Source organism: Penicillium macrosclerotiorum (assembly GCF_028827735.1).
Source record: "Penicillium macrosclerotiorum strain IBT 26536 chromosome Unknown utg000003l_segment0_segment0, whole genome shotgun sequence".
Lineage (NCBI taxonomy): Eukaryota > Fungi > Ascomycota > Eurotiomycetes > Eurotiales > Aspergillaceae > Penicillium > Penicillium macrosclerotiorum.
Genome location: NW_026643083.1, coordinates 5,197,781 through 5,220,190, shown reverse-complemented (window position 1 = coordinate 5,220,190; position 22,410 = coordinate 5,197,781). Strand labels below are relative to the sequence as shown.

At 48.7% G+C, this 22,410-nt stretch overlaps 9 protein-coding genes across 9 annotated transcripts; 5 read left to right on the top strand and 4 right to left on the bottom strand.

Annotated features, from left to right (window-relative positions):
* Positions 1-76: 76 nt before the first annotated feature.
* Positions 77-2,202, bottom strand: N7462_004793 (Zn(II)2Cys6 transcription factor; the record flags this gene model as incomplete). The annotated part of the gene is made up of 2 exons (XM_057076519.1): positions 77-632; positions 689-2,202. 2 exons carry the CDS (start codon positions 2,200-2,202, stop codon positions 77-79), a joined length of 2,070 nt encoding a protein of 689 aa, XP_056936024.1.
* A 3,014-nt stretch (positions 2,203-5,216) lies between these two features.
* Positions 5,217-6,132, bottom strand: N7462_004792 (uncharacterized protein; the record flags this gene model as incomplete). Its single annotated transcript, XM_057076518.1, has 2 exons — positions 5,217-5,629; positions 5,694-6,132. The coding sequence occupies 2 exons, from the start codon at positions 6,130-6,132 to the stop codon at positions 5,217-5,219; spliced, it is 852 nt and encodes a 283-aa protein (XP_056936023.1).
* A 1,166-nt stretch (positions 6,133-7,298) lies between these two features.
* N7462_004791 (putative MFS multidrug transporter) lies at positions 7,299-9,233 on the bottom strand (the record flags this gene model as incomplete). The annotated part of the gene is made up of 2 exons (XM_057076517.1): positions 7,299-7,417; positions 7,481-9,233. 2 exons carry the CDS (start codon positions 9,231-9,233, stop codon positions 7,299-7,301), a joined length of 1,872 nt encoding a protein of 623 aa, XP_056936022.1.
* A 561-nt stretch (positions 9,234-9,794) lies between these two features.
* Positions 9,795-10,699, top strand: N7462_004790 (type 1 glutamine amidotransferase; the record flags this gene model as incomplete). The annotated part of the gene is made up of 3 exons (XM_057076516.1): positions 9,795-10,035; positions 10,107-10,333; positions 10,409-10,699. 3 exons carry the CDS (start codon positions 9,795-9,797, stop codon positions 10,697-10,699), a joined length of 759 nt encoding a protein of 252 aa, XP_056936021.1.
* A 575-nt stretch (positions 10,700-11,274) lies between these two features.
* On the bottom strand, positions 11,275-12,968 carry N7462_004789 (uncharacterized protein; the record flags this gene model as incomplete). The annotated part of the gene is made up of 3 exons (XM_057076515.1): positions 11,275-12,150; positions 12,210-12,622; positions 12,710-12,968. 3 exons carry the CDS (start codon positions 12,966-12,968, stop codon positions 11,275-11,277), a joined length of 1,548 nt encoding a protein of 515 aa, XP_056936020.1.
* Positions 12,969-14,007: 1,039 nt separating this feature from the next.
* Positions 14,008-15,410, top strand: N7462_004788 (FAD-dependent oxidoreductase; the record flags this gene model as incomplete). Its single annotated transcript, XM_057076514.1, has 5 exons — positions 14,008-14,033; positions 14,113-14,250; positions 14,318-14,588; positions 14,641-15,016; positions 15,067-15,410. 5 exons carry the CDS (start codon positions 14,008-14,010, stop codon positions 15,408-15,410), a joined length of 1,155 nt encoding a protein of 384 aa, XP_056936019.1.
* A 285-nt stretch (positions 15,411-15,695) lies between these two features.
* On the top strand, positions 15,696-16,437 carry N7462_004787 (uncharacterized protein; the record flags this gene model as incomplete). The annotated part of the gene is made up of 2 exons (XM_057076513.1): positions 15,696-16,059; positions 16,124-16,437. 2 exons carry the CDS (start codon positions 15,696-15,698, stop codon positions 16,435-16,437), a joined length of 678 nt encoding a protein of 225 aa, XP_056936018.1.
* A 751-nt stretch (positions 16,438-17,188) lies between these two features.
* N7462_004786 (TVP15 family protein) lies at positions 17,189-17,809 on the top strand (the record flags this gene model as incomplete). Its single annotated transcript, XM_057076512.1, has 4 exons — positions 17,189-17,208; positions 17,295-17,410; positions 17,480-17,569; positions 17,637-17,809. The coding sequence occupies 4 exons, from the start codon at positions 17,189-17,191 to the stop codon at positions 17,807-17,809; spliced, it is 399 nt and encodes a 132-aa protein (XP_056936017.1).
* Positions 17,810-20,111: 2,302 nt separating this feature from the next.
* On the top strand, positions 20,112-21,827 carry sreA (siderophore transcription factor SreA; the record flags this gene model as incomplete). The annotated part of the gene is made up of 3 exons (XM_057076511.1): positions 20,112-20,233; positions 20,458-20,984; positions 21,049-21,827. 3 exons carry the CDS (start codon positions 20,112-20,114, stop codon positions 21,825-21,827), a joined length of 1,428 nt encoding a protein of 475 aa, XP_056936016.1.
* Between the last annotated feature and the right edge of the window lie 583 nt (positions 21,828-22,410).

The window sequence follows — 22,410 nt, the reverse complement described above, 5'->3', positions numbered from 1 at the left end:
GGGTATAATTTATCGATATCGAAAATAAATAACATAAAAACATCCGAAGATTGAATATGCACCAAACCCCAATTGCTCAAATAAGATATGGCTCGTAATGGTAGTTTTGTAGGGTATGATGATGAGGAGCCACATAGAACCCCTGGTACGGATGATTATCCAGCGAAAAATCACTCGCTGTCAAAAGAGGATTAGATACTCTTGGGGGAAATTCAGGGCCATTATGAATACGCAGCGCTGGATCTAGACCATAATAATCATGATGCATCTGCGTGGGATCAACGGTTTCGGGATGCGCGACTTGCCAGCCCCAGACGTGTTTCAACTCGTCTTGGATTGGCTCTGCGTGCCAAATGGAATCCTTGACGATGGTATCAAATATGCCGAGTGCTTCATTTTGCGTTTCGCGGGTCTCCAAGCACTCCGCAGCAATAGCAAGACATCTGATCAAGACATTGACAACGCCCTTGTCCTTATTGTTGGTGGCAATACCACAAATATCATGTGCATGTATTTGCTGCAGTTCTTTCATCTCCAAGCCGATTCTAGATCTCATAGGATGGGCCTTGGCTAATAATATGCAGGCCGTATGGTAGAACAACTGAGAAACAATCGCAGGTCGCTTGAGAAGCCTGATGAGGGAAGCGTGAGTAAGACGCATGGTAGCAGAATGGAAATGAAAACTGACCATATTGATGGAAATGCTGACTTGGAGTCCGCTTGCCAGGGATGAACATGACCAAGTGGCTTCACTGACCGAGGGGCAGTTTTCGCCCATTGTTCGCACCAGGATTGATAAAGGTTCCACTCTTGTAATGCATCATTTATTTGAGCTTGACTGGCAGAGTCACCCAATGACTGTAGGTGCTCCATTGCGATTCGAAAATTCATTATTTTGGCGCAGATGTAGATGCTGCGATGCACCCAAAGGTCATCACCTTTTCCAAAAGGCTGTGCGTGATCCATGTTCATGTCAACTCCCCAGCTGTCTGGATTCCAGGAAAGCGACCATTTGAAGTGTAGCGAACTCAGAAGTTCCATGATAACACTCACCCAAAAGCACGTACCGCCGAGACCAGATGTCTTGGCTGTCCAGCCACATTCGCGCAGTAAAGCCCGTGATCCCGAGATATGGTTGGATTCCAAGGCTGGTTGGGGAGCTATGACCTCATAAACGCTGAGAACAAGTGCAGCTGTAGTACATAGGACAGAGTCACGATTTGGATCCTGAATAGCATTCATAAGGTCTTGTGTGGCCATATCATAATATGATGTCGCCTTTTCGGTGCCATAAGATGGGTTGACTAAAGATAAATGCCGAGCGCCGCAGGCTAAGAATGCCTTAAGCAGCATTGGCTCATCAATTGCGTGGAGCGGTAGAATTTGTGTAAACTTTTCATGGTGAGACGGAAACGAAAGAACAGGGAGAGAAATACGGGATCTTACATGTCTCGTTGCATCCATGGAGTCCATCCATAGTCCGACCTCTTCAACAAAAACTTGTAAAAGATATACTTGTTCAGGATCAGTCAAAGACGAGGGATTATATTGCTTCATTGCCAATTTACGGGCAAATCTAGACGCCCCATGAGGCAGCAATTCGTCTCCGGGCATTAAATGGGAGTCGTGCCAAGTATCTGGGCCGCCCAGCAAGTCTGCCACCGAGTGCGAGAACTCAAATGCAGATGGGTCGAATGAATGAGCGACTGATTGGAACAGACTCGCTAACTGATCATGTCCCATTAGATTGAACGCCTCGTGGTGTAGCTGCCTCCGTTCCTGGACTGGACTTTCCGGCTGTGGGGGTGGATATCTCTCGAAGCCCCCAACGTATTCGGATGCAATAAAGCGCGAATCATCTCGAAATGTCACCTTTGCGCCACGAGGGCGAGCAATGACATGCGGAGGAGCATGAGTCTGGATGTCGATAAAATTCAAGCGAATCCCTCGTCTGCATATTCTGTCGGACTTCCGACAGTTGAGACATCGTCCCAGGGCCTCGTCACACTTCAAGTGTCTTTCGCGACATGTCAAGCAGCCCGTGCGTACCCGTTTCGCCTTTGTATCAGCTATCTCCGAGGATTTCTTGCGGTTTGCATTGGATTGTCGCGGAGAGTTGCTTTTCTGGCTTTTTGGTGTCGCTGCTTTCGAGTCCGTTTTCGGTGATTGAGACTTCGACTGCCGACGAGCCGTGAGGTTCATCTTGTTTTGTTAAAGTCGTACTGAATTGCTCAATTTCTCTTACGCTGGGTATTTTCTTCTTCTATCCCCCAGCGCCGATTGCGGCGGTCGGCTGCCGTACCGATCGGAGGGTCTCGTAGGCACAAAATCTCGATATTAGTTCCAATCGAATGGCCATGGTCATTTCCAGCGCCGCTAGGTGGTTTGGAGCCGCAGAGAGGACTGTCAAAGAGTCTGGATAGCGATGAGGAATTCAAGGAATCTTCGGAGGGTGCGTTCACTTTTCACCGGGCCGGCATGCGCAAAGGCGGGGGCAGGGATCAGAGGGCACTCGGATCTATTGTACGGTGATGTCAGCGCACCCAGACAGGTCAGGTCCGACGAATCATACTCACTAGCCCATTGCCTTGTGGCTCTAGATGCATATACACAGGATAATGTCTGGCAACGCTTGGCCTTCTCTTTCCGTTCTAGTGCTCACCCTTCGCCGCTTTTGGATCACTGAAGTAGAATTGAGCACATCCTGATCAACCTAAGCTGGTTAGTAATTATTATATAATCAGATTGGTTAACGTGTTTCACTAGTGAGCTGCGCACCCCATCTAAAACGCGCTTCCCACGCGTTACCTATTATCTTCCACCATACATCATGCCACCAAAACGTTCTGAAAAACGCTCAAAATCACCAGATAGGGAGGGTAGGATACTACTTGCTATCAAAGCTATTCAAAATGATACTACCCTATCTATACGAAAAGCAGCAGCGGTTTATAGCGTGCCAGAGAGCACGCTTCGAACGCGTATAAAGGGCGTTCCAAATCGCCAGGACATACCATCACTACGCCTTAAATTGACACAAGAAGAAGAGGATTCGCTTTGCTAGTGGAAACTATCGCTAGATACGCGTAGTGCTTCCCCTAGGCCTTCGTATATTAAAGATATAGCAAATCTTCTACTAGTAGCGCGTAGTAATATCTTCCCTCCTCTCCTACCTCCTAATATAGGTGTTAACTAGGTAACACGCTATATTAAACGTCGACCAGAGCTTTATACACGCTTCTCTAGACGCTACGACTATCAACGTGCACAAAACGAAGATCCTACTAGCCTACGCGCGTAGTTTAAGCTAGTAGAGCATACAATTAATAAAAACGGGATCCTTCCTAACGATATCTATAACTTTGATAAAACAAGCTTTGTAATAGGCTTAATATCTACTACTAGAATCGTTACACGGAAGGATCTATATAGTCGGAAAGCTCTTCTATAACTAGGAAATCGGGAGTAGGTAATAGTAATTGAATCTATATCGGCAATGTTAGGGAATAACTACTTGTACAGGGTAGAAGGCCTGTCGACTAGGTAGGAAGATAAACGTCAAGTAAGGAAAAGCAAAACACTGTTTCTTGCTATCATGGATCTCTCCATAACCCTCAATTCATGTACAGGTTTCAACACCTTCCCACATGACCAAAACAAAGACGATGGATCACATTACAACATGCGGTCTGACATGGCCCACATGTAACAGAGGTAAGCAAAGGCTACAGGGAAGAGGGGTTCACGAATCCCTAGTGGAAGGGCACCGAACCCTCAGGGCCTTGTAGGTCATGCATCCATATTGGGGAGAAGTGGGGCTGTCATGATGAAGCCTGACCGATAAGGTGTCGAACTAACACCTGAGGCATTGAGTTGGGAATAGCCTCATGCTGCAATATGACACCTGTAAGGTGAAAAGCTGCAACCTGAGTGCCCTATATTAACTCTCCTAAGTCTAATCTAGGTTTCTTATTTAGCACTTCCACTAGCGGCAACGAACTATAGCTCCTAACCTAGCTAAGTCTACTCTCGTGTTGATTTATAATATAATTAGTAGTAATAAATTAACTACCTCGTAGATACCGAAAGCTGTAGGCTGTAATAAGCGCGCTATTATTAGAATCTAGTCTAACCTGCGACTATTCGGTAATGTTAAAGCCCCTCCTATTAAGCCTAGACGGCTACAGAGTATTACTCCGATTATGCTGGAAGCCCTATGCGATTATCTACTCGATAAGCCAGATTTATACCTTTATAGGATAGAACTATTCTGTCTTGATAAATTTGAAGTATCTATACTAAAGTCTACGATCAGCGATACCCTATATCGTAAAGGTTAGTCTAAGAAGAGAGCTCGATAGAAAGCGAAAGAGCGTAAGCTAGATTTACGTGATAATTGCAGCTACCTTATTTTAGAATTTAGCTTATACTATCTAATTTACATGGACGAACCTAGAAATAATAAACGGATAGGGATTAGAAGAACTAGCTAGTCTCCTCTTAGTATAACACCCCTATGTTACGCGCTGTTAACTAGTGAACCAGGGCGCTCAGTGGCAAGCCTGAGAATGCAGGCAGGATGATATAGCTCAATAAACCAGCCAACAAACCACCACATAACACGATGGAGGAAGCCTCCCAGACAGGAAGCAGAAGCAAAATAAAGCGAAGAGAGTGTGTAAAGTTGATTCTCTCCCTATTGGAGATGTGAAGCTATATTCTGTAAGACTCTGTACTGGCAAGATATCTTCCAATCAGAGATCTCCCTAGTCGGCAGGCTTTCTACTCTGTATCATAGATTAACCTTTACATATGGTAACTGACGTTTTGTGGAGATTGGTGTCTAACCTCATCTAGAAATCAAGTCGCAAACTTTAAATGTTGGTGTCCCACGACAAATAAGACAATATACTACAAAATCCTGATAGTGGAAGACTTTAATAGATTCCTACTAGCAATAAAAAGATCAGCGAGTTAAATAAGGGCAAATTTAATTACAGAAACGCGCGTGTTTTGAAGGAGCTGGAGATATTTCGTGCCCCTCGTAGTATTGCGCCAGAGCATTAACCTCTAGTTTACGAATTATGATCGGCAAAATGAGGCTGATTAAGTGAAATTAAAAATACCCAATTCTTCCCCTTAATTTTGCCTTTTGTTTTGATATTGCCAAGCTGGTGTCCTTCTGGCAATCTGAAAATTCATTGGCAGTTGAGTTTCTAAAGCCCCTTTGTCAAGACAAACCAAATCCAGGGATGGTACTCTGTCTTCTCGTCCACCGGGTTGAGAAACAGCGGGAGATACTTTTGACGCCATTCATCCAGGAGGGATGGATCAAAATCCTCAGGGGCCAAAGTGATCCAACGCGCTTTACAATACTCCCAATACGCCGGGTACCACCCTGCTTGGGCCCAGTCAATTATTGCCGCCACCTTCGGACTCGGTCCAGGGGTAAGAAGGATATTAGGGGGTAGAAGGTCCGCATGCGAGAAGCGAACCGGGATAGTATTACTGGCCTTGATATCACAGGCATCCTGGAATTTCTGCACAGCATCTGCTCCTCTCCAGGGCCCAGCACATTCAGGGTGATCTAGCAGAAAGATATCCTGGAGTGACGCGTTGTCTAAACTGCCTAGGATGCGATAGACGATTATTAGTAGCTGAGCACCCGGATAAAGATCTCCTAAGATCCTTACCGATATAAGATTCTGACGCATTATGTGGAATAGAGACCTCTCTCCACTGCTGGACCATATAATTCAGCTCGTGACAAATACACTGTCTTTCCTTCTCGTCTAGGCTCTCCCATCTGTCCATCAACATATCACCGTCAACTAGAGCCATATAGATGAAGGTTTGCCCATCATCCTCGGTCCAGCCAAAGACCTCGGGGATAGGCACACGACCCTTTAGGATTGTATGCAACCATTGTTGCGTTTTAGCCTCTGTAACGAATACCCGGCTTCCGTATTTGATAAATAGACCCAGTGACGGCAATTTTACCGGTGCGGCTCGCGGTTTGAAGGTTTTGCTAGGATCTCCGAATGCTTCATTAATCGCTCTAATCTCCGTTGGCGTTGGTAGCACACGATCCTCATCGGCATAGAAAAAAGTAGACTCCAAGACAACGTTCATCATGGATATCTCAACGCTCAATCACGATCAAAGCTCGGTGAAGGTACAAATGATTGAATCAGCGAGCGGAGCGGAAGTGGTATGTAAAAGCTTGGTGGTGCTCATAAGGGATGGTTTATTTCAGATTGCTTGAAATCGAATGACTGGGAGCAAACTTGCCCAATTTGCGGTGGCAGGAGTGGAATGAGAGCCAACGAGGTGCCAGTCTCCGCCCCAGGCACCTTGGCGCCTTGAGCGATGTCACGGGAGCCACGGTGACCAATGAGACAAGACTAGCTTCGTTCGCTGTTGAGTGGGGTTATTGAGAACTGCCAGTAGAATCAAGACCAAATATTGTGCTTTTAGTCTGTAGTTTTAAGACTTGTCAGTCATAGGCTAGGGTGTAGAGGCGCTGTTGTACTAACAGCTAATGTGAAGAAGGAGATTCCTACGATACGGAAGGGACCCACATATTTCAAAGTGCGTTCGAGGATCACAGGGATACCCAATTCCCTACACGTTATTGTATTGTATGCCGGGTACACTCGGAATACAGCGCCGTAAAGCGCTAGACTAGGAGGCCAGGGGATATTCAACATTCCCCCGCCTACACACTTAGGTAGTGAACCAGGGCGCTCAGCGGCAAGCCTGAGAATGCAGGCAGGATGATATAGCTTCAACAAACCAGCATACAAACCACCACACACCACGATGGAGGAAGCCCCCCTACAGGAAGCCGAAGCAGATGAAGCGAAGAGAGTGTAAGAGTTGATTCCTCTCCCTATTGGGGATGTGAAGCTATATTTTGTAACGACTGTGTATGAGGAAAGATATCCTCCAATTAGAGGTCTCCCTAGTAGGCCATTTCCCCTAAGTCATGCAAGATATCATCATATTGATCGTATTCCATTGGATCCCCAACCTTACTAGTCGATACCGTTTTCTACCCAATTGACAGCTAATAATAGAATGTGTCAATATTGATACTTATGATAGAGAGGGAGATAAAACAGCGGCAGACATAGCGTTCAAGGGAGTCAATCTATAGAACAGATTTATTTCTCGCATGTCAATTTAATGATTCAGAAAGGGACTATATATCTATATAGACAAGTATATTGCGACCCTAAGTTCATGAATAGTGCAATCATTCTAATATAGGGAACATAATCACTACAACGTTTCACCTACGCTTTGCTTCCTAATCGCGGCAGCCGGAGTCGTGAGTGTAATACCAACATGATAGCGCCCCAGAAAGCAGCAGAGAGAAATGTTAAACGGAGCGCCGGTGCATATGATCCGATGACTATCCAGCTGTCAGCGTAGAACTATTATGAAGAGACCCGATGTCGGTGCTCGGAAAACAAACCTTGTTGTTGATGCAAAGGATCTAGGTCTGCAATCGCACGGATGGACTTGCGAACAAGACCAATGATGTGTTCTTTTTCGGGGCCTGTCACTTTATGATCAAGCTCGTATAAAAGAGTATTCTGGAAAATCCAGCTACTAATGGCGACGCCCATCACGGCACCCAGGTTGCGTGCTAATCCGAGAGTAGTGGTTGCGACAGCTTGATCGGCTTGCTCACTAGTGGCAAGAACCGAAACCATGAGCGACGGAAATGAGAATCCTTGTCCAAGGCTGGACAAAGAGACACAAACCATAGAGATGGCATATGGCGTGTTGATACCCATAGAGCCGGCAGCACAGCCACCTAAGAGCATGCAAACACCACCAACAATGATTGTGGGCTTCAATCGTTTCGACCATGTAATCAGGAATCCTGTACCCACACTGGAGGCAGTGACAGCAATCGATGCAGCCACTAGACGTAAGCCCGAATCCGTTGGACTAGTCAGCTTGACGGCCTGGAAGTATAACGGTGCATTGAACATCATCGTGTTCACTGAAATGGCGCCAAAGAAGTTGCCAAAGATGATGCTAGCACGGGGATCTTTAGAGAGAAGTTCGATAGGAAGCACGGCTCGAGGCACATTCCGCTCATATCGTATCAAAATAATGGCCAAGATAATGGCAGCCACAAGAGAACTTATGACTAGTGGATGACTCCAAGGGAAAATATTACCGCCAAGATTCAATCCCATAACCAATGCAGTCACAGCCATTATTAGAATAAACGAACCAGTCAAGTCAATGCTCTTGATCAGTTGCAACACCGTCATGCGCTCTGAACCGAGTCGCTTCACACCGAGTTCGGCCGGGACAGTAAAAGCGGCGGCAATAAAGTACACGAAAATGAATGGCAGCTGGACCAGGAATGCACCTCGCCAGCCAATTTGGTCACAAAGAAAGCCACCAAATGCCAGTCCTGCGCAGCTGCCAATGCCAAGACACAAATTAATATAGGACTGATAGACACCCCGATATTCAAGGCGCACTAAATCGCTGGAAATAATTTGGCCCATGGAAAAAACGCCCCCAGCACCCATGCCGCAAAGTGCACGAGCTGCAATGAAGCTTCCAATATTCCGAGCTAGGCCACACCAGGCGGTGGTCAGGAAAAACATTGAGATCGAAAACAGATAAACGGGTTTTCGACCAAAAGCATCCGAGACACGTCCGAAGAGTGGCAAAAATGCCGTCGAGGTCAGCAGAAAGGCCGTTGATAGCCAGGAAGCTGAATTTGCCGCGTTGAAGTACGATGTGACAACCGGGTGGCTAGAAGCCATTACGGTGGAGTCGAAGAAGCCGATCACATAACCGAGCATCACACCAGAAAAAATAACCCAGAATCGGGTTGGAGAGACATCAATGAACCGCGCCGCATAATTTTTATCTTCATTTGCAGCTGACGGAGTGTCGTTGGCTGCTCCATTGACCTTGTTCGCAGACCCGGCGGAAGACACTCGTTCCAGGTTCGGCTCGACGTCCAAGCTGGGTTGAGCAGAACTGACGGACGCGATAATGGGGAAAACAACCTCACCATTGGACAGAACATCGGATGAACTTGTTCTCCGATCATTAGCACCACCGGTATAACTGGTATAGGTTGTCACACTGCGGTAGTTTGTTGTTTGATGGCTGGTGGAGGTTTCACGCAAGAGCGGAGTTCCCTCGGAAGCTTGGAAACCAAGCCTATCCTCCTCTTTGTGCTCAGCCATGGCTGCATAAATGGTGTATTTGGTGCCAAAATAGTGATATTTGGAGTCTCACAATATGAGCAACCACGACTATCCCCGGGTAGACAATGGTTGCTTGGTTTCGACCTGTAGAGGCGAACCGAGTATTGCATGAAGAGAAAATGAAAAGGAAAGCGCGGCTGACAGAGAGAAGTCTTGGAGGCAACACTAATCATAGACGGCTGCAAGGTTCCACTATTTTCTGCAACACTCACTGTCGGGCTAAATATGGGGCATATCAAGGTTGATCTAATTGCCGTCCTTCTTTTTCAGCATAGGGCAATTGTCCACACATTAGGTCGTCGGGAATGATCAAGTGGCGACCAGCGAGAGGGGGCGCTTATCGGGAGAGTTATCGGATCGTCGGGCATTCGGATAAGATTGGATCGCCTCCGGGATTTGTGACGCATCGGAGACTTATTGCTTCTTCCGTCCCCATTCTCCCTTCTCTTTCATTCACTGGGGATAGAGCATTGTGCGATAGAAGCTCATTCTCATGAATATCCTAAAATATCAAGTCTTGTTCACATAATCGACAGCACAATGCGCCCGCCGCTTCGGATCGCAGTCCTGGAATGCGATACTCCGCTCCCTAATACTAACGGTCGTTATAATGGTTATGGAGGTGTCTTTAGTGCGCTGCTCACAGCTAGCGCGCAGATGCTCAATCAGCCTGACAGACTAGATCCGTCAGCAGGCCTGCAAATCTCAAAATGGGACATCGTAAATGGCACAGAATACCCGAAGCTGGAAGATATTGACGCTGTGCTCCTTACTGGATCAAGTGAGTATAAGTTGCTGTTGGCTCCCCACTTAGAAAACATAAGCGCTGATAGGCTGGGTATAATGCAACAGGACATAACTCGTTTGAAGATGTCCCCTGGATCAATCGCCTCGTGGAATTCACTCAGGCTGTCTTGGCACAAGACCGTATTCGCATCCTTGGAATCTGTTTCGGACATCAGATCATCGGTCGAGCCCTAGGAGCAAAAGTTGGACGAAGTGATCAAGGATGGGAAATTGCTGTTTGTGACGTGGAGTTGACAAAGAAGGGTAAAGAATTATTTGGACGGGATCAACTTGTAAGTGCATTCACTGCCAAATTAATGGCGACAAGACACATGTCTATCAGCTAAGTATTGATTATCTTTGAGCAGCGTATTCAACAAATGCACCAAGATATTGTCTTCAACTGCCCGGGAGATGTTACCCTCCTTGGCTTTTCCCCTCGCTGTGCAGTACAGGGCATGTACTCCCCGCGCCGCTTTATCACAGTGCAAGGTCACCCTGAGTTTACGGGTGAAATTGAGACAGAGATCATTAAGAACAGGACCAAGACTGGGGTTTTCACCGAGGAGCAAGCACGAGATGCCTTGGATCGAGCTGGAAACGAGCATGATGGTGTCGCGATTGGAACTACCTTCCTCAAATTCCTATTGGAGGAGTAAGAACTGGAGCATAGGAAACCTTTGGGCATGACAGGAGGATGATGGCTGTCAAATACGTATGTATATAGACGATAGAGGCCTACGATGTCATCAATGCAAACAGGGAGTTTTGTAATCAATCATTAGACAATCAACACTTCACTTCAAAAAGAAAGCAAACTACTGCAAAGCAAATCAACCACATCTGGTTGATATTCCATTAGATTTATGCCGGATTTCGAGCACATGCACTGCAGACCCGCTACCATAACAAACAACATCAAGCCATTTAAGCTAAATAGCCATCCAAATCCTAGCCATGAAATGCATGTCATGAGCCATTAAGGAGTGCACCAGGCACCTCCTTCCATGCAAGTTAAGTCAAAACGCCTCTCCTTAGCCGACCTGATCATGGGTTTCGTGCGGCTATGCATGCGACAAAAAGAAAACCCCACGTGTACCAGATGTTTCACGCTAACGCCATCACAATGCAAGAGTTGATCGCTGCAAAAAGAGATGCTAGAAATCTAGGGCCAAACGCAAAAGGAAAAAAAAGGGAAAGCAAAGGAAGCAATTGCATCCTGGGACATCGTCCCTTAAGCTGGACGAGGCTTTGAAAGACGACCGCTGCGACGTGGCCTTGATTTTGTATCCGAATCCGATTGCACAGGAGTGCCCTCATTTGATACAAATACAGGGTCTGCCTCGGCCTTCTCTGCCTTTTCAGCATCGGCCTTCATCTGTTTGTGGAACCTGTCAGCACATGTGCCTGCTCGAGGAAATTGGATAGTGCTGACTCGTAAATTGAGTGAGACGACCTCATTTTGGTCGTCTCGGAAGGAAATGCCCACACCCAATGTAAGGTTGGATACAGCCCGCTTCTTTGGTCGACCTCGCCGAACTGCTGGGCGAGGGTCTTCAGAATCATCGCTATCTTCGGCAGAGCGTTTGCTCCCAGTGCTGAAAGGCGACGACTCCCGTGAAACTTGTAGACTAGATTTGAAACAAGGACCGGGTGCTAATTTCTTTCCTGTGGAATCTTCGTTGGTTTCACCGAGGAGTGCTGCAAATGCGCGATCAATATCACCGCGGCATTTCTGCAGCATATCTACGATGGTATCGCGATCGTAACGCCCTCCCAGTCCATCTTGAATAGACTGAATATCCCAAGGAGGAAAGACATCAACAGCAAGCATAGGGTCTGGGGTGGGGTCTTGAGGGGGGTTGTTGGGAGGGATAGGGATGTCAGAGGTCAAGTTGTTGTTCTTAATGGTATCGTCGTAGTCTTTACTAGGGGAGGGATGGATAGGATTGTCACCCAAGTCTTTAGAATCAGACAAAATGGATGCCTTGGAGTCTGTTTCCTCAGGTTTTGTAAGGCATGGGCGTGGTCCAATTTGCGTTTTTGGAAGAGCAAATAGCGCATGGTGAGGTCCATCCAAAGGTCGCACTGAAGAATAATGTTTGAAGTCCTGTTTCTGTTAGCCAAACCCTTCCTAGACCAAATAAAGACGGAACAACATGGACCTACGTGGAAAGCCACATGAACTACTTCACGATGTTCATCATGGGAAGCGTTGACATCCCGAAATGCTTGAACACCCTCCATAGTGTAGACGTTGATGTCTACTTGATAGGCCTGGCAAAATGCCTGTAGATGCTCAGAACTCCCCCATTCTCCATTTTTACGCGTTGAAGCTACCATTTCCTCAAACCGCCGTTCCTTATCCTCTTCCGACGGGGCAGCCACATCGGCTGAACGCGTGGCGTACGCGGAGACGGCGGATCGCTTGGGACGGCGACGCTCCCCACCTTTAGCAACAACAAATTGCATAAAGTAATCCCTGTTATCAGCTATGTGCTCGGCTAACGTTTGGCGAATCTCATGGCCATGTTCGAAGTTGCCATAGAGTTGATCGGAGAGGGAGTAATATAGACAATTTCCTTGGATAGACGCGTTAGAAAACGTGAAAAGTAAGAGCAAACATGCTTTGCAGGAGCTAGCCTTGTTCTGAAATCATGTAGACATACCATCACCTTCTGTTGGCAAGGCAAAGAGGCTGCGTTGCTTCAAGCAGGGCATCTCTAAACACTGGTGGTCCGAGGCTTTATTTTGACGTATAGCCGGCGTGTCCTCTTGCTGGACCAGCAGCGGGGAGGGGTGGATGGCCGGTGGAAAAATGTGGTTTTGTAGTACATCGGAGCTTGGGGTTGTGGAGTCAAGGTGTTGGTGTTGTTGGTGACCCGTAAGTATGGGCACGATTCTGCCACCGTGTGTGAGGGTAGACATGGTGAGCAAGGAAGCCTATTGAGGCCCAAGTTCGTCATCTATGATTTGTGTATGGAAGGGATTGGTCCTGCGATGAATAACTAGGAGTTGCCTGGGAAGACCTGGAAAGATCAGGGGAACAAACAACCCGCAGAGTAAATGAGCCCTGCGGGTGCGATGGATAGAAAAAGGAATTCAAGCATCGGTCCAGCTTTGAGAGCCGAGCAGGGGGCGGTGAAGCCCGGCTTCCCCCGTGATTGGACCACGCGTGAGACGTTGCCAACTATGACATCGCTGACTGGGTTGTCGAAGCCTGATTCCCGCCATTCGCGGTTCCAATTGGACTACGATGCCATTTTGCTGATCTATACGACGCCTGAGAAGGTTGTAGTCCTAACCTTTCGCTCCGAAATCACTTGGATTTCATCTGTTTGAGCCATCAAATATGCGATGTGATTTATTCAATTCTTGGGAGATAGTGGGCCCTAGCGATGGAGAACGCGGGTCTTTACGGAGACGGCCTTTGCGGAACTTCTGGGGACTTCGCTAATGCATATTCAAAGAAAGTAGTGGTCCTGGATCTGATATAACAGTAAAAAGGAATTCGTTCCGTAATTCGACGGTTTTTCGTCTTCGCACTTTCAAAGCTCCGCATCCTTCGACAGTATCTAGCCAGTTATACCGAGGTGTATTGAAGGGTGTTTTGTCTTGTTTTCCTCCGCGTCTCCACCAAGAAAACTTTGGCGCGTTGTGCGCTTTCACCCACCTTCATTGGGTCAACACCACACCGCCTCATTAGCCGCCACCCAAAAGAGCAGGTCCCTAACAGGGGTCATACAGCTGTAATTTACCCTTAAAACTTACCCCGATTCTTGTCTCCATTTCTCTTATCAAATGGATTGTTGATAGTGGAGATTAACTGCTCTTTGCCTCACCCCCGCATCCTGCTCGCTCTGCTGCTGCCATTGAACTCATCGCATCCCGGTACTTGACTGGTTGAAATAGAGTATCCGATCTTGAATCGAACTTCGTGCTAACGACAACAAAAAAGCAAAGCAAGATGACCAATAATATCGTCGTACTGGGGTAAGGCATGCATAAAATTCACCACGGCGAGAGCATACTCAGCTTGCACCACGTTGAACTCGAGCTGACAAGCTTGCAGGGCTGGTGTATCGGGCCTGACGACAGCATATCTGCTGTCGCAGGATCCAAATAATAACGTCACCGTGCTCGCCAAGCATATGCCGGGGGATTATGATATTGAATATGCGTCTCCGTGGGCAGGCGCCAATTACATGCCGTAGGCCTCACATCAGCTTAGCAATTATATCCGCTCACAGCTAAAGACTCACTTCCGTCATTCTCAGGGTCGGAAGCGAGGGTAGCAACCACCAGGCATGGGAACGAGCAACCTGGCCAGCTCTGGAGGAAATCACCTTGAAATACCCCGAGGCGGGCATTCAATTCCTCGGCAAGTATTGTCATACTGTTTCGTATATGCCCTATGAACGTACATCTCTAACAGGCCATGCAGATACTCTCATCTATAACCGAAAGAAAGATCAAGGCTCTGCCACGGGCAAATGGTTCTCGGAGTTGGTGCAGCCAAACCCTTGGTACAAAGACGTTGTGCCCAAGGTAAGCCCCCGAGGAGGAGACAACTGTGACCATCCGATAATAACTAAAGCAGTTTGAAGCTATTCCCAATGACCAACTTGGACCAAGCATCGACAATGCCCAGAAGTTCGTTTCTGTCTGTATCAATACTGCCATTTATCTCCCTTGGCTTGTAGGGCAATGCGTCAAGAATGGCACGGTTTTTGAGAGAGCCGTGTTTAAACACATTGCGGATGCTGCACATTCTCACCACTCTGGCCAAAAGGCCGATGTGGTTGTCAACTGTACCGGTCTCTCATCGAGGTTCCTTGGGGGGGTGGTTGATGAAAAACTCCAGCCGGCTCGGGGCCAAATTGTTATTGTTCGCAATGATCCCGGCCCCATGGTCTCCGTCTCGGGAACCGATGACGGTGAAGATGAGGCAATGTACATCATGACTCGTGCGGCTGGTAATATCTCACATCCTATATTATAAAAGCCACCAGACTGACAATTTTAGGCGGTGGCACTATCCTCGGTGGTTCTTATCAAAAGGGTGATTGGAACCCCTTACCTGACCCAAATCTTGCAAATCGAATTATGGCCCGTGCAGTTGCAGCTGCCCCGCAACTTGTCGAGAAAGGGCAGGGAATTGAAGGCCTTTCCATCATACGGCACGGCGTCGGCTTGCGGCCTCTCAGGGACGGCGGTCCCCGAATCGAAAAGGATCAAATTGACGGGGTTCAGGTTGTACACAACTATGGTCATGGTGGATTTGGATACCAAGCTTCATTTGGTTGTGCGGAATCTGCCGTACTGCTAGTTAAGGAGGTGTTGCAGAGCAAGAGACGGGCAAAGCTTTAAGGCAAATGGATAGAACAATAGGCATACTATTACATTACAGCTATTATCATAGCATACTGACTGTTCGGCTAGAAAAGCAGGCATCACCTCGGGCGCTATCCATGTAATTATTAAGGTAGCCTATGTTAAGTATAAATTATGCAAAACTGACGTCAGGGGAATTAGTGGCAAATATCCACCATCCTAGATATGTGTTATTTTTCGTATTTGTACATACATTTTGATGACCTCAAATGCGAACTGATATTAGGACTTCCAAGCCCTTTCGACTCATCTGATAGGACTATGCCTCGTCGCCAACTTCATGAGCACGACTTCGGTACCCAGGTTGCTTGTGTTGCTGAGACCTTCGGCGCCATACCTCTCGAGGGCACGGGGATACCGCAATCTCAGCGACTCCAACCAAAGTCAGAGACTGTGCTCGCGATTGCCATTGATGCGATGCTCAAGTCTCGTCCTATATCGCACCATCTGGCGCACAAAACCACCTGTGGTTTGATCGATCACCGATACCATTTGATTGACACACTGGCAAATAGTACATGGGAGGACCGAGTCCAGACTTTGAGACAGTCAGGTTACAACCGCTATAGGGAACAGTGTGCTACAAATCTGGGCAACCTTGCAGAACTCGTCAACAATAAATATGGTATGAATTCCTCGGAATCTTCCAACTTTCTCCGCTCCGGTAACTAATTCTGTAATGTTCGCAGATGGTGATCTCAATCAACTATTGGAAGGTTCTCACGGCCATACTGAGGAGATCCAAAGACGAATGAAAGAGATCAAAGGGATAGGGGACCTGGGGGCTGAGTTATTTTTGGACCAGGTGCATAGTGTCTGGCCTTCCGTTGCACCTTTCCTCGACTCTCGAAGCCTCAAAACCGCTGAAGAAATCGGTATAGGAACAGACTTGGATGCTATTTACGATGAGCTCGGACAAGATTCGGTTTCTATGAGTAAATTTGCAAGTGGGTTATCCAAAGTCCGGCTGGAGCACAAGGAGCATGATATTCAAGCACTATAATAGACAGCAACTGTTTATTTAGTCTCTAGGCATGTGTGTAGATACAAAAAACGGTCTCAATTAACAGAAAGTATTCCATCGCTTCACATATTTTGTTCAATGCCGCGGAGGACTATTGCCCAGCGTACATCTCTATTTATAGAGAAGAGGAACCAGGGACGGCTGGCCATGCCCATCATGTCCTAATCTGGACTAACAGTCCTCCGTTCCAGCCCCTCACGTGATGCGTCAGCGGCGTCGGTGGCTCGTCAAATTGCCTGCTGAGTCATCCAGGGAGGCTTGGCAGACCCGCTGCTTGCGACAGCGTAGCGACTGCTCGCGCTCCACGCTTCTCATTCCCTCCCAACCCGAGCCCCTGTTCTACTTCGATCCAAGCTTCATAAAAGCGCATTCTTTCTTGGCCTTCTGTCTGCGATTTCGCTAGTGCGCTTGCCTCCTTTGGACATTTGCTGATCCAACAAACAAACAGGTACGGTCAAGTGTCTCCTAGTCCCCCCCCTCAGCCCCAGATCTTGAATCCACCTGCTGTTATCTAGCGGCGGTGGGTGTGCCGGCTTTCTCAAGAACTTCCCCATCATTCCCGACAATGCCGAATGAGCTAACGAAAATACTAGCGATCTCGCAACCCATTCGATTTCGTTCTCCCCTCCCTATTGTTTGTTGCCTAGCGACTCGCAAACCCCCTCTCGACCTTGACACCCTGAAGATCGCTTGAGATTAAGTGAAATTTACAATTGAAACATCATTCAAAATGGACTTCTCTAATATCTTGTATGTGCTCGCCGCTCATGCGCAGCTCTGGCGCTCCTTGTCCCAACGGCCCAAAGCGGTGGCGTCGTACTAACAACTGACTCCAGTCGACTTGTGAACATCGCGGTGGGTGTGATCATGGTGCTGGGCGGTATCAGCCAGTTCTTCCCGCCGTCCATGAGCTCCATCGTTGTGGGCGCGTACGTCATTGTTTTTGGTCTGGGTAAGCAACTCGTCAATAAGCGGATCCTGTTGGGTTTTATGGTTTTGCTCATGTATGGGATCTCTTTAGTTGTTGCCGGTCTGGAGTTCCTGCCGAATGTCCCTGACTATGCTTACCGCTACGCTTCGTTCCTCTTCTCTTTCCTCGGCCGTGGTATCTGTAAGTGGCTGTGTTCCCGTCGAATATTCCACTCCCCGAGCCCGCCGGTACTGACCTCTCCGTGTAGTCTACATCTTCGTCGGCTGCATCCTGCTGCACGATCACATCCTGCGCGAGATTGCCGCCGGCATTGTCGGCGTCACCGGTATTGGTTACCTCGTCCTCGAGTTCATTCCCTCCATCGAGCCCCCCTCCAACATGCGCGAGTCCGATCAAGGCTGGGGTGCCGAGCAGGTTTAAATCCTTTGAGTCACGAGACCCGCCATCGACCAATGAGTTGCGAACCTTTACGAAATGATTTTTCATCTTTGGAAAGTTGCAGCCTGACTCGAGATGGCAATGTGGACTCCCCGGACTGATTGGTTGCATTGAGCGCATGCTTTTCCTCTTTGCGATACGATATATGATGGGATGATGAAGTACTATGATGCGACCACGAGGTTCCTAGTTGCAGGTTGCAAGTTACGCGATGGACACGGTTGATTGTCTTTCGACAGACATGACCATGTGTTCAGCCCAGAGATCCTCAGCCTATCATCGAACGAGCGAACCCCGTAGTCTTCCTTCGCATTACTTCTTTTTTTATCTGTTATGGTTTAGTGTCATTACTCTAGTTCCTTTTTTTTCCATTATTCATTTGGCTTTTGTTCAAACGTTGATACCTGTGGAGGTCAAGGGTTCATGAACAGCAGGACAGAAATATTGTACCATATATATGCCAATTTGGGAATGTAGACCATTTGCTGCATCTTGTGCATTTTTACCGTGTCTCTCGGTGCTATGATTCCTGGCTCAATAGAGTGTTGTGTCACAAACTCCCGATTAGAGACTCACGATTAGAGAGGGTTGAAGAAAGGTGTGGAGCCTGTCATTCCCACAGAGGATCTATTATTACCGACTACTTTGGCACTATGTGTGATTATCTTCAATCTAGTCTCCGTTCGGAGAGTGAGTATTCCGGTGAGTATCGGATGGGGCCCGGACGAATTGGGCCAAGTGACAAAGTACGACCCAGGTTGATCGGCAACAGGGAACAGCGTGTACTTTTGACCATTTACCTGATCGAACCTTATATGGAGGGGGGATCAAGGACTTCTTTTGCCTCGTCCAGACTCTGACTGGGACATTAGTCACGGCATGGCCGCGCTTTCGGCCAACCGGAGGCGCTGAAATGCTGCTGACCCGGGCCGGAAAGCCGCCTCCGCCAATCATCGGCCCGTTAAAGATGCTTGCCTACGCACTGGCCCGCCGACGCCTCCCTTGGGAAGGTGCATTCCCACTGATTCCCACTGATTCTGCGCCCCTAAACTTCATCAGGCGCACGGTGGGCCCCGTCGTGATGCGATCTGGGGATGTAAAATTCGGCATTCGGAGATGGCGATCAGAGATTTTCAAATGACAGCTCGGAAAAAGCAAACACAGGGCTTTGTATACATGGCCGGTTGGGAATCAGTTGAGGGGGGACCGAGTCGAGATTAGATGGAAGATGAGATAGCGAGGCTCGGCAGATTAGACTTGATTTCTTAAGATAATTGATTGATAGCCTTTCGTCGATCCCCCCTTCGTAGATCGATAACCGCCCCAGAATCCCTTTCTTTTCTCTCGAGAACGACCTTCGACTGGCTTCTTCGCTTCGTTCCCGATTCGCTTTCTCATCCTCTCATCCTCTCATCCTCTCGATCTGTCGTTCCTCCCCCCCCCTTCTCCCGACACTTCGGTCCCCCCGATCATCTCATCGCTTCCGACCACGCCATCCCGTCCTTCCTTCTCCGCCTCCTTATCTGGCGTCCCTCTTCTCCTGGTTTCAATTTCTTCCTCTTCCTCTTCCTCTCTTCCTTCCTTCGTTTTACCTTTCCCTCTCAGCCAGACGAATCACCATCGTGCAGCCCACCCCCCAGCGAACACTTGGCCCTAATCCTAGCCCCGTCTAGCCTCCTGCATCTCCCCCCCCCCCCCCCCTCCCTACCCAACCGCGCCAAGTCAGACTGGGCGTTCCCGATTGTGCTGTCAGCTGTCGCAATCGCTCATCTATCACCTGACCATCCCGGACCACTTGGTCGCCACATTCGTTTGACATCGTCGCTCGTGGCGTGTTATAACGAGTTGAGAGCCCTGCGGCTTCAATCCCTGCTGCTCCCACGCATATCCACCATCCAGCTCCTTCTTTGGCATACCTCCCTACCTGTGTCGCCGTCTGCAGTCCTAGTCGGCCTCTTCTGCAGGCCGGCCGCGTTCCCACAGGCCCTGACCGACATTTGATCTTCCTGTTGTAGGTGCAACGGTGAATTCGGCTGTCAACTGTGGTGCGACATCGCCCTCACATCGCCCTCCGTGTCCTCCCTCATCTTCTCGCTTCCGCCGCGCCGTTCCTGGAACTATACTATCCCCGAAATTGGGCCTCCCTGCTAGGATCCTCTCCTCTATCGCCTTCGCCTACCTCCTCCGCCTTTACACTCCTTACCTTTCTCCCTAGCCCGACGGACCCACGGCCGACTCCTCTCTCCGGCCCATTCAGGTGGTTATGCTAGCGTCTATTCCACAAATGGAAACGGTACACTCTTATCCCCGGGATGGTGTTCCCATCCGGCAACCCTCGGCGGAGGATCTGGATGCTGCTCAGCAGCTGATCTCATCTGCACAGGGTGGCCGTGACCATCTGGCCCGGTATGGGGAAGACCCCCGATCAAAATGACGGCAAGCCCGCCCCCGAATTACCAACCGTCACCGGCATCGGTCCAATTGAACGTGGAACGATCGGATGGAACACGGGACAAAACCTCTCCACGGGGGCAAAAGGATACGTCCTTCTTGGGGCATTCTTGCAGGTGAGTCGTGCCCCGAAATCAGACTCTTGGCACACTCGGCGGTTTATACTAATGACTGGATAGCAATTGTGGAACAAAAAACACACCACTCTGGCGACGATCTCCAACAGGGGCCATGATCTGCAATGCCTGTGGCCTTTATTTGAAAGCTCGAAATGTCGCTCGTCCCACAAAGCGAAATCGGATTCAACAGGGCTCTGAGGCCGTGGACAGACCCAGTGTCACAGCCCCGCCACACGATGCAGCAGCCCCATCATCAGGCGGCTGCGGTGGTTCTAAGGGTTCCTGCCCAGGCGGCGGAAGCTGTAATGGTACTGGTGGTGCTGAGGGATGCGACGGCTGTCCAGCCTACAACAACCGCATCTACAAAGCGGCGCACCGCGGCGCCCCGCCTGCTCCTCATGCCCCGTGGGGTCGAACCTCAATTCCGGATACAGATCCAGCGCCTCCCGGGCCCGAAAGCGATGCTTCTGCCAAAAATACCCCCTCTGATGGAGGCTCAACTCTGGTGGCTTGCCAAAACTGCGGAACAACTGTTACCCCTTTATGGCGCCGTGACGAGCATGGCCATCCTATTTGTAATGCTTGTGGTCAGTTTGATTTGCACCTCCGTTCCCAATCTCCATGGATAGTTTCCAAGCTTACCAAATGCAGGATTGTACTATAAGCTTCACGGTTGCTATCGTCCGACGACCATGAAAAAGTCCATCATCAAACGTCGCAAACGCGTCGTTCCCGCCCTACGCGACCAGTCTCCCACGGCTGCTACTCACTCCTCAAACGGGTCATCAGCATCTCCGGAAGCATCTCCTGCAGCGTTAGCCCATTCTCACGACGATCATTATCGGTACATGAGCAATGAACCAATGGACGCGCCTCGATCATTGCCATTTGCACCCCCTCCTGTGGATTTTACAAGCTACCATGTCAGCTCCGCTCCTTTACAACACCATCAGCTGCCAAAACTTCTGGAGCCCGAGCGTCTGGGTCACTCCCCGGTCTCTCAGTATGGACGACGCTCTGCATCACCAAACTCCCTTGGCATCCCCAAGAAGCGGACGTTGGCTGAGACCGCGGCGGAAGCCCTTCCTATCCCCACCACTCTGGAGTCTGGATCGAATCAATTACCGCCTATCATGTCCTCAGCCAACCCCTCTCCTCCGGGTCGCTTGAGCTCGATTTCATCCATCCTAAACCAGGCTGGTCCACATGATGATTCCCGTATGGATGGCAAGCATTTGAATCGACCTCAGTCTTTTCAACACTCCATACCCTCCGCCTCGCACCCATCACACCAACCCCAGCAACTCCCCAGCATCTCCTCTTTCTCGGACCCGGCTGTCGATCGCCGGGCGCGACTGGAACGAGAAGCCGAACAGATGCGCGAGGCGCTGCGTGCTAAAGAACGCGAGCTGGCCGAGATTGGCCGATAATTCTAGCTATGAGCTTCAAGTCGTCACGAAATTAACGAGATTCAAACCCCTAGAACTATTTTCCGGTTCTCTTTTTCCGATGGTGATTTTTCTCTTCCATATTAAAATACGGCGCAAATTCTGGGCGAGTTTGCGCATGATACCACTGACTATTCTTTTTGCCGGGGCGATGGATCCTTGGTTGTTTCACTATGGTCGTTTATTTCTTTCATTCCCTCTTGTTTATTCCCTAAAAAAAAGCCTCTCGGAGATCAAATGTACTCTATTTACAACAACTGAATTGGAATCGCTCTTTTTATTTTGAAGTCCCCTCATACATTTCGTACTTCAAAGTTTGGAATAATTTTCTTATCTTGTATATAAAGTCTCTCGGCCCGGGCCGAACAATCCGATGTCATCATGACTTTATGACTTGATATCACTTTATTCTGGCCTTCGCAGTCTCCAGTTAATGTTAATCCCTGCCTGGTCGAGAGGATATATCCTAATCAATGAGTTCCGCACAGCCTTTCATCCTATCCTTTGTTGGAGATGTTATGCTAGGTCGTCTGGTTGATCAGCTTTTTCCGGAACACGTTACCAA